Here is a 10,799-nt window from a genome sequence, read left to right on the forward strand (position 1 = left end):
CTGAACTTGTGCCTAACTCTTCTTGATCGACAATATCGATATATGTCCAACCTAACCAGTATGGCAGTATCTAATAATGTATATCAAGTTCAATATGTGTAACCAGAACCGGCTCTTAGACCAAGCAGAGATGTGAAAGATCTGAGTTTTCATGTTAAAGCAAAAAAATGAATTTTAATTTTCGTATTATATGGAAAAAAATTTTGTTTGTATTATTGCAGATTAGTCCAAAATATGAAAAAGTATGATTCAACACGGAATCTGCTTCCATTATTTGCAGAGAAGAGAGAAGTGAGTAAAATTCTGCTGCAAACCAAACAGCTAGTCGTTTCATAAAAGTTTATAAGATGCTGATAATTATTTTTCTTTCCTATCCATATTTCCTATACACAAAATATTACGTAAGTTTACTATTTTAGTTAGTTTAATTATAGATTTAATTTTTATTCTATGAATAATCAATGAAATTGGGAGTTACATTTCTAGAAAAAGTGGTCACAAAACATGGCTTAAATCGAGCAAAATCAAAATTAACCTTTGGAAGTATAGGTTAAAGCATGAATAATTTTAAAATCGGCATTAAATATTGAGTTTTACAAAAAAAAAAAAAAACTACAAGCTACGAAAGAATGTGTTACAAATTTTACAGAAAGAAAGGGCATTATCGACAATAACAAAAATTGGGGACAGCTTCGAGGAATTACTTGGAAAAAAACGTAAAGAAGATGAGAGTTGTGTACAGTAGTTAGTTAAAACTACTTTACGAGAGAATGCCACGTCGGACAATAATAATAAGCCAATAAAATAAAAAAAACACGCCAAACTCGTGCTTCATATCAAAATCACGTAGAGAGACACATTTGGTCAACCCCGTTACTTATAACCGCAAACGCGGTGATCTCATAAACGCCAATTATTTATCATAAGTGATACTTTCGAATCCACAGTTCAATAGTATCACTTACCACTTACTTGGAACTTTGAAAACGACGACAAAAGTTATAAATTGATCAATTTTGTCTGTTGCAGTAAAATATAAGTGAACACCTTGATTTTTCAATGTTTGTGACAATATTAAAAACCCAATCAAGTAGAGTACCTTAAGTAGTGAAGTCTGTACGTATTTTTTTTTTTATCACAAGTTTAAAACAAACTTCGTTTTCGATACTCGTTCAAGAAAATATCATATTTATGGTGTGTGTGTGTGAGAAAATATCAAAAAGTTTTATTAGTATTAATTTTGTATAGTATCTTCATGAAATTGTTTTTCGCTAAGGCCATCATTAACGGCACAACACTTTTGGTGTTTTTAAGCAAAAAATTAATAAAAATAAGCAAAAGTGGGCTTAGATCAATTTTTTTGATCTTAAATAAGAACTGATTTAAGCCCAGTTCTCGTTCGACGTGGCTTCACGTGATTGGTCGAGATTTTTTGCAAAGAAAAAAAAAATTTCATTTCTCTTCTGATCGAAATCGTTTCTTCTCTTCGTTCTCTCCAAAACGGCGAAAGCTAGTATTCCGGCGATTTCTCCTTCTGTTCGATATCGCATTTAGGTGATGAGTCTGTTGTTCTCTCTTAGGCTATCTCTGATTTCTCCTTACGCTATTTTGCAACTGAGCGATGAGGTTGAAGAAGATGGCGGCGAGGCACCGCGGCTGCTGGAAGAAGAGTTTTCACGGGAAGGAAAAAGCTTCTACGAGGTTTTTAGTCTCAGAGGAATCCGAGTCAACCGGGTCGACCCGGGTTTCATTTCCTGCTCCTTCAAGGTCCCTCTTCGTTTGACGGTTCGTCTCTCTCTGTCTCAATCCTTGACTTTGCAATGGGAAATGGATAATTTGAGTTTATAAGATGAGAAGTCGATTGATAGTATTAGCAGTGAGTGATGATCCGAATTTGATTTGTGTCTCCACTGAGCCATCTTGCAAGAGAAGATATCCTCCTTTACTATTTATATAGATTGTAGTTGTAGCTTGGAATTGCATTTTTTTGGTTTATTACTAACTTGTTTGAAACTTGAACAGAATCATCAAGACATTTTTTATATAGTATTAGCGTAGTTTGTTACTTTTAAGTTTGATAATGGCAGAATAGAGACGGGAATTGATCTAGCTAATAGTGCTATTGCAATCTTGTTTCCTTTCTAAAGCTATACTTGGTTGGTATATGCGCTTTAAAGGGAATGACCACAAGCCAACTTTAGTTTCTGTACTACACTTAGTTGTTCCTGCAGATTGCTATAAACTGATTCTGCAGTTTGTATCTCTTAACTATGATTTTCAGAAGATTACCTTGAAATGTATTTGTTTGCTTTATTAGACTCCTCTAGGCCTGAAGATCAAAAATGTTCTCATTACATGTACTCTTGTATCTTTGGTGAATAGGTCTATCTAGACTCACAACAAATGAAAAGCTTCAGGATGCATTTGCTTCTTTTGGGGAGCTGGATTTGTATGATACAGATAATGCCTTCTCATTTTAACTAGAACTCTTTCACTACGTGAACATCTGTTTTGTTGCAAGTTCCACTGTTCTGAATAGGTTTAAACTTTTTTTCTTTTTAAGTTTATGGAATCTCACTGTCTTTACAATGTTTGCTTACAAATTAGCAGTTATGGCTCTTCCGTCATACTGGAACACTGTCTACTAAGTTTCACCATGAGAAACTTCTTCTTCCGTCATATGGGGAAAGCTTCTTCTTCTCGTGAGATTTTTCACCATGAGAATCCAAGCAGCAGAGAGTCTTTGACTGATCGCACATTGAGCAGAATGCAATTGTGCATGGAGGTGGGTTGTTCTACTCCTCAGCTAGTTATAGAAACCTTACTCTCAGGTGTCTTTTAGTTTGGAGTCTTCTAGACAGTTGCTAGTTATATTGTATTTTGAATTTATGTATGAAATAAAATCAGATTCTTGAAGCTTTATGTATGAAATATATGTTTTGTTTCATAAAAATTTCACTATATCTTTATTCTAAGAACATCAAAATTAGTTCCCCCATTATTTTTACCTATGATCTTAACAACTGATCTTAGATTATTTTCACTATATATTTAATCTAAGAACACAAAAAAAAGTTCTCCCATTAAAGATGCCCTAAGAGTTTGGACATTTCAGATTATTAATTTCCGTCCACAATGATTGCCTAAGCTACAAAATAAATGTAGTCTCACGAAAGTCCACAATTTTGACTACTAGTAAGTACTAGTCTACTACTATGTACAGTATATGCATTACTTTATTGACTTTATGTGTATTTCTCCAGCTTTCATGATTGAGTTTAGGGCACATGAACTATTGCTTTCTTCGTTCGTCTTCATGGGTTAAGTCGTAAAGAAGAGATTTAGAGATCAAGGCCGGATTAAAGGATATATTTATAAATTAAATTTGACTAATATCTTTCTTTTGTTTGTTAGAGAACATCGTATTCGTATATACCAATTTAGCAGTCAGCGGAGGTAAACGATTCAATTGTGGGAAAACAAAAGCAAACCTAACCCAGACCCACTTGGTGTTTGTGTTCGTCCAATCAACTTTTTGGTCTGGGAGAGATTCTTCAAAAGACAAATAACATTACTTCTTACTTTTGTGTCCGTCAAGGCGTCAATGATATTGGTTCGTTAATTACTGATCACTAGGAGACCGTACGGTACGTACATTTTGCATATGTATTTTTTATTTGTTAGATTAGAGGATTTCTTACAAATTGATAAAAGTATTTAATTGATAGCGTCAATCTAGACGTGTTTTATACATCTGAAATAATATAATATGCTTACAAATATATTCAAATATATACATATATCAACGCTTTAGCTTAAATTTTGATTTTCAAAAAATATTGTTCAGGACAGCTTTGCATTCTTGTTATGTCTCATCTAAATGATAAATATATCTTTTGGCTAATAGAAAGTCTAATGCCAATTCCATCATGGGGAATACATGCATAGTATCTCCAACTTAAATGGACCGTGGAAAAACGACTAATATCAATCCGAACGTTTTGACATACACGCTTTTATACATATACTTCACTACAATGGATTTTTCAATCCGGATCTTTGTAAAATTTAAAATTTCTATAATGTTGTGAAAATTAACATTGACATATCAATTAAATATTAATTTTCGCCGACTAAACCGTCATAAGACAGTTGAAATGACAAATGGTTAATCCAGTACAACGCAGTTTTGACTATATATATAGACTCAAAACAGTGTTATTTTAAATATAAAATATATTTTAAATAAGTACATCTAAATATATATATATATATATATTTTTAGAATGAAAATATTTTTTTTTTCAAGAGTTTGCTGAGCTTCTTGTGGATCAATGTCACTCTTCTTCTCTGCATCATTTACTAAAATAGTGATTTTATTATTGCCTAACCATCGTTAACCATTGGTTATTCTTCATGATCATTGTCGCCGAGATCTTTATCGCGAAGATCATCATCATGGTCCATTTCTAATATGTATGGAACTTTGGTATTTATCTTTGTTGCATTAGTTCGGCGTTTATATGAACTATATTAGTGTTTCTTTGTCAGGATCTCTCTCAATTTTACTGGACCACAATACTAAGATTCGTCTATCATATCAACCACAATGTTAAGATTCTTCTATCATATCAACGTTCAATGTAGTTAAAGCATATCCAACGGTATCTTATGAGTATTACACTAATATATTTTGTTATTTATTAAATTTTAACTAATAATTAAAATTTAGCCTCTCATATTAAGACAAATGCACTTTTTATACATGTATTTCAATCGAATGCATTTTTCAACCCCAACTTTTGTGAAGATCAAATTTTATACAATGTATTATGTGAAAACTAACATTGATCTATATGTGTTAGTCAACCATTAATTTATGATGACTAAACTGCCATAAGATGGATGACATACACATGACTGATTCAATACGATGCCATTTGGAACCAAAACAAAGTCGTTTTGAATATGAAATAAATAATTTTAAGAAGTATTATAAAACTTAATTTAAAACAAAAGAGAATAAATAACTTTGGACTTTGGACGCATCGAAACTCTCCAATTACATAAGAATCTAGATATTTTATTGTGCACACTCAAATTCAATCTTGAGTTTGGAGACAGAACAGGTGTTTGATGCAAAAATGAAAGATCAAAGACGAGAAGTTAATTCTATCTGACATGCCACATGGGGAGCTTTTATACTCTCACATTATATTAACTGTACGTCTTTCTTAATCAAATACTTACTAATTAAATTCTTATTACTACTAAAGTTGCATATTATCCAAATACATCACGATGATATCACATAGTTAACAACTTAACATCACTTTGTCTCTAATTAAATAATAATTTCAGTCCAATACGGAATGATGGAATTATCCAATGTCCTACTTAATTCTAGATTATTTTTAGCAATGAAGATTTATAACTATACGATTCTCGCCTAGATAAAAGATTTTTAAAATGTGGTTTTACTGTATAAACAAATTAAGAAAGCATAAATTTTAGATAAGATTAACTTTATATCTTACCAAGAGTCTAGTGACTCTAGTCAAACTTTGTCCAGTTAAAGGAAAAGATATAGAATTTGCTAATGAGTTGTCACTACAAGTAAAACAATGATTAAACCATAATTTCAATTATTAATCATCAGATTTAAATCAGAATCTTGGATCCGTCAGCGTTATAAATTTATAGTGAATTGACAGATCGATATAGCTGAACTGTTTTCTAGCCAATGCATCTACCAAATACTATACTTTTGCCATAGATAAACCATAACATTATGATTGTAGGTTGCTATATTTAGTAGCCTACGTTGTAATTAATGCATACATATGCGGACTTGGAATTATGTAAACTGTACTCATATCTATTCATGTGAGACCAAGAACTCGAGAATCTTGTGGCGTTGTTGTGTCCACGTTGTATTGAATAACAATGAATATGGATAAGTTTTTTGAGTAGAAAATTGGAACTTTTTATCGTCTATAAAATAAGTAATGGAGTTGTTTTATTGCACAATTGTGGATAAGTCTCGAGTAGAAAATTGAAACTTTGTATCGTTTTGTAAGAAGTGGTTGAGGTTTTTCTTTTTGCCACCTCACCAGGCTTATATTATATAATCCAAGTGTCCAAAACACAGGAAAAAAACAACAAACCCATTAGTACAATTTCTTAAAGATAAGAATATGTACTTGTTTTGATGAGATTATTCATAATATTTATGAAAAGTAAATTTCATTTTAAAATTATTTAAAAAATGTTATAGAGAAAGGCGATAGATTTCTGATGCTAAAGGAAACATTGAATTTCTAATTAATTTTATATGATATATACTCTATCCGTTTCAAAATATAGGATGTTTTAACTAAATCACGCAGATTAAGAAGTCTTTACTTTTAATAAGTTCAACCAATTAAAAACAATACTGCATAATATAAAATATTAAACTAATTTAAAAATTGCATAGAAACTTGAAAACATCCTATATTATATGAAACAAAAAGCTTCTCTAAAATATTTTATATTTTGAAACGGAGGGAGTATATTTTTTAAAATTAACTTGTATGATTTTTAACAAAAAATAATAAATTAACTTATACTTTTGTATTATGTAATATATTAAGACATTTTCTGCAACAACTTGCATAATATAATCTTATATCACATCATTTTTTTTTTCTGTACACCCAATTTGGAATATTATTGAAAAAAAACAACCACATGCATGCTATTTTACCACATAACAAATTGTAGTGTTATATGTCATGACATTTTAACAAAGAAACTTGTAAAAGTCATCCAAAATGTGTGAAGTCCTTTAATTAAAGGGGAAAAGAAGAGCCCACTTATCCTCTAATGATCTAACCATTAAAAAACACGACTAAAACACTGTCAAAAACAAACTTAAAAAAAAAACATGGCTAAACCAATAAATTTGTTTGTGATAAAAAAAAAAACCAATAATTTGCATGCCAAAAAAATCAAAGACAAAAAGAGGCCCACATAGCCGAACATAGCCCCATATTAGAGTCTAGACTAAGGCATCCAATTATGGGCTTTTTGACCAATGCCACCACATACATATTTTTGCTATTCTATTTAATGAGAATTAAGCCAATGGTTAAAAGTTAAAACTTAAAAAGTCTTGGCTATGGAGTATGGACGACAACAAATCATACTTATATAAATTATCCCTGGCACAAGTGAGTCCACAATTTACCCAAAGTAAAAAACCAAAAACAATGTCACTGAAAGCTTTTTCGTACACGATCTAGTCGATGACTAGTATAAAGTAATTGGGCCTGTCGAAACCGTGTATGATTACTGGCATCGTGGCATGCTTCATCTTTTAAACATAAAGTATTCACACCAAGAGTTGGTACCGTGTCCTAATGGATGTAACATTCATCACCGACTCACCGTCCCGAAACTAACGGTATGTACATCGATGGGATTGTCCGGTTGTGAATTATGGTGCTTTCCCAGGCACTAGGATGAGTGATTGGTGGTTACCAAAAATTCGATGTGAGATCTGAACCGTTTAATCAAAGAGTACAAATGTTTTTGGGTCCATATTTGTTAAACTATCACCAACCCATCTTTGTTAAACTATTCACCGTACCCTTTGAATTTACACAAAAACATTTGAATTGTGGGTCTTAAAAGAGATGCTAACAAACATGAATGGTCGTACTCCTAAGAGTGAGATTATTTCCACAAAATTACTGCATAGACAAATTCTCAGAACAATGAATTTAGTAAACAAATTATTCAAGTCTAATATATAAATAAAAATTACAATGTAGAGAAAATAAATATATAATAAAGCTTACGATAAACCCTACACGACCTTTTTCTTTACATTAAAAAGGATTTTTCAAGAATCATGAATCAATTAAAGATAAAAACTTCCGAAACTTATACCTCAACAACCCAAACACTTGAACCGATCATGTCAACATACGACTTCCGCATTGACACTGTACCGGTTTGATCTACAAAAGAACAGCTATTGACTAGTAAACCGGTCTGATATAGGACTTGATCCGGTTTAGTTCTGGTACTATGACAGAAACATCACAATAACCATACACAATACAGAGATCACCAAACGTTTCACTCCCTCCTCATAGAGACCTGAGAGAGATAAAAAAAAAAGAGAATACACATCTCAGATTACTCGAAAGAACCGACAAAGTTCTTCTCTTTATGCAGTATGTAAGATGGAAAAAAACTTACGGGGTTGCGAGGATGCAGCAGCAGGAAGAGCCGGGATTCTAACAGCTGTAAAAAGAACCAAACAACATTGAATGCAACCTTAGAAAAAGAGAGCGAAATGTCGGAAAATCAAGAAGCTAAATATGATAACTACGCACGTTTTTTACAGGTAGAGGCTGAGGATTGAGAAGATGAAGGCCACGGAGCAGGAATGTTGTCATTAAGATCACAGGTAAAGCTTATCCCAGTGTCTTGATCATATATTGCATCCGATGGTAAGCTTGGTAACAAACATCCAGATTCTTTAAACCAAAAAAAGAACAAAAATATTCAAGTTAAAAAAAAATGGTTTTCAGGTTTTTTGAGATGATGAACAAGAAAATAAAAATCCAAGAAATCAATTCTCACCTTGGTTTCCAACTGTTTGTAATCCAACCACAATGCATCATCAAGCACGTTAAGATAAACACACGGGTTAAAGATGTATCTTGAACTTTAAGGAATGTAACAAAAAAGAGAGAAGCTGAGGGAATAAAGTAAAAACCTTGAAGAGAGAAGTCCTTGAGACTGATATGACAAACGCTGAATATATTTTTAGTTATGTTAAGCTTCTGTAGCTTAGTCCCAAGGCTGGTTGCACAATCTAAAGCTTGCAAATTAGTCATAAGTGTTTGCTTTTGCAAGTGAGACACATAACTCTCCATTGCACGACAACAACCCGTTTGATTACTCAATTCGTTACTGCAGTTACCGCCAATATGCCTCATGTGAGGAAACACAAGTGGACAAACTGAAACCAAAAATACACAACAATGTAAAAATGTTCACCCAAAATCAAAAAGTTAAAAAAGTAAAATCAGATTGCTTTTTTACCTTTATTGATTTTGCAGTTTGCTAATCCTCTGAGAGTTTCCTTAGTCCGAGAAGGGTCAATTTTAGTAGCAAGCCAGCGGTGTACTATGCTCTTGCAATCATTGATCCTATCTGAGTTATCGGTTAAAGGTTCAGATGCTTTAATAGATATATTCGTAGCAGCATCGAGTATCGCATTTTGGCAAACCTCTTCACAACATTCTTTCACAGGATCGATTTTTTCACAAGCCAAAAGAAGCTTTGCTGTATCCACTGTGCTTTCAAACTCATCAACACTGATTACAGGGCAAGAAGAAGAAGTGAGATTCGACGAGTGAACAGAACAGATCTTATTAAGCTGACTTGAACCGCCTTTGCCCACCAAGATTTGCTCTAAATCAGATATACAGTACTTAGACTGGGTTCTGTTTAGAGCAAGCAGACCAGTTTCTTTGCTCGCTTTACCAAGGATTATGGTGAGTGTAGCATCAAGCTGAGGACAACACATCACATTGGCTAACAACGGAGCAAACACAGTCCAACAGTTGTGTGAAGTTGTCTGAATCAAACTCTCGGAAGCAGTGAAATTCAGCGAGCAAAGCCCTGAAAAATATCCAAACCAGACCGGTTAGTAAAGAGCTCTACACATAGATACCAAAGGCAAATCTCAATAGAGGAATGTGATCAGGTTATAAAACAATAACAAACCTGATAGTTTTGGCATGGTACTGTTTATGTATGGAACCATTGGAGAAGGTGCAATGAAAGGAAGAAACGGTTGAGGAGAAGTATCTGGCGATATCTCAGGTAAAAACTCCTCAGGTTTCTGAGATGAACCTAAACCAATAAAAAGGTAATCAAATCATCACACTTCTTCTACTAAATTTGTGTTTAACCTAAACTAGATCAAAACCCCTGAAGAATTAGAGCATCTATAAACCCTAATCTAAGTAACCTAACCAAAACACTGTGAAGTGTGAAGCTTCTAAACCCCAGCTAAGTTCAACATTTTCACCACAAATTCAATCAATTTCTACATCTTTCGAATCAGCTTGATTTTCAGGTAAAGATTCAAACTTTATCTATCAAACAGAAACATAATAAGAAACCCTTTCATAAAACCACAAATTGAAAGAAATAAAAAGCAAAGAGAAATCAAAACTCACATAGAGAGAAGAGAAGCATGGATTGAAGAAGAACCACGAACAAACCCATCTCAAACTCAGCCCTTCTCTTCATTATTTACTCCCTTCTTCCTCGAGCCCCCAAAAGAGAGAGACAGAGAGATCACAAGGCACTGTCTCTTATGGTCTCTTTCAAAAAGCTTTGGATTTTGGACAAATGAAAGACTTTACTTTGAGATTCTGTCTTTTTCCCACTATTGAGAAAGTCCGAGAAACAGAACAATTTTTGGACACACCCAAAAAAAAAAAAGAAAAAAACTTGGGTTGAGAGAAGAAGAAGATAAACACAAAAACAAAGTGGGAACCTTAATTAGAAACAGCTGTCTTTCTTCTTCGTCTTCACAGAGAAATAGAGAGAGAGAGAGAGAGAGAGAAGACCCCACAAGCAATGAACACAGTCTGTTGTGAAAGAAGCAAAGAGAGAAGAGAGAAAGCGAAGAGAGCGCTTGAGAGCATTTATTATTTACTCCTCCCACCCCCCATTTAATTCCCTCCCCACCTTTTCCTCTCTCTCTCTCTCCGGATTTTAATAAC

General features: G+C 33.1%; 2 protein-coding genes across 3 annotated transcripts; one reads left to right on the top strand and one right to left on the bottom strand.

Annotated features, from left to right (window-relative positions):
• Window positions 1,430-2,904, top strand: LOC104714520. Of its 2 annotated transcripts, none has more exons than XM_019230190.1 (3): window positions 1,430-1,785; window positions 2,383-2,449; window positions 2,608-2,904. In XM_019230190.1, the coding sequence occupies exons 1-3, from the start codon at window positions 1,558-1,560 to the stop codon at window positions 2,646-2,648; spliced, it is 336 nt and encodes a 111-aa protein (XP_019085735.1). In that variant the 5' UTR covers window positions 1,430-1,557; the 3' UTR covers window positions 2,649-2,904. The 2 variants fall into 2 exon arrangements, with proteins under 2 accessions (XP_019085735.1, XP_010430216.1); XM_010431914.2 differs by having other exon boundaries at window positions 2,611-2,904.
• Window positions 7,779-10,320, bottom strand: LOC104714522 (uncharacterized GPI-anchored protein At1g61900). Its single transcript, XM_010431915.2, has 8 exons — window positions 10,248-10,320; window positions 9,790-9,918; window positions 9,103-9,684; window positions 8,774-9,019; window positions 8,638-8,649; window positions 8,388-8,531; window positions 8,251-8,295; window positions 7,779-8,148 (listed from the first exon to the last, which is right to left on the bottom strand). The coding sequence occupies exons 1-8, from the start codon at window positions 10,318-10,320 to the stop codon at window positions 8,075-8,077; spliced, it is 1,305 nt and encodes a 434-aa protein (XP_010430217.1). The 3' UTR covers window positions 7,779-8,074.

This window comes from Camelina sativa, chromosome 9, assembly GCF_000633955.1.
Source record: "Camelina sativa cultivar DH55 chromosome 9, Cs, whole genome shotgun sequence".
NCBI lineage: Eukaryota > Viridiplantae > Streptophyta > Magnoliopsida > Brassicales > Brassicaceae > Camelina > Camelina sativa.

What these genes read in the sequence shown, in the direction of transcription:
- LOC104714522 (XM_010431915.2), bottom strand. Translation starts at nt 10,320, where the DNA reads ATGAAGAGAAGGGCTGAGTTTGAGATGGGTTTGTTCGTGGTTCTTCTT. An exon ending in TACCATGCCAAAACTATCAG is followed by an intron (nt 9,685 to 9,789) that starts GTTTGTTATTGT and finishes GATATTTTTCAG; the next exon opens with GGCTTTGCTCGCTGAATTTC. An exon ending in AAACTGCAAAATCAATAAAG is followed by an intron (nt 9,020 to 9,102) that starts GTAAAAAAGCAA and finishes TTTTGGTTTCAG; the next exon opens with TTTGTCCACTTGTGTTTCCT.
- LOC104714520 (XM_019230190.1), top strand. Translation starts at nt 1,558, where the DNA reads ATGAGTCTGTTGTTCTCTCTTAGGCTATCTCTGATTTCTCCTTACGCT. An exon ending in AGGTCCCTCTTCGTTTGACG is followed by an intron (nt 1,786 to 2,382) that starts GTTCGTCTCTCT and finishes TTTGGTGAATAG; the next exon opens with GTCTATCTAGACTCACAACA. An exon ending in TCTTTTGGGGAGCTGGATTT is followed by an intron (nt 2,450 to 2,607) that starts GTATGATACAGA and finishes CTTACAAATTAG; the next exon opens with CAGTTATGGCTCTTCCGTCA.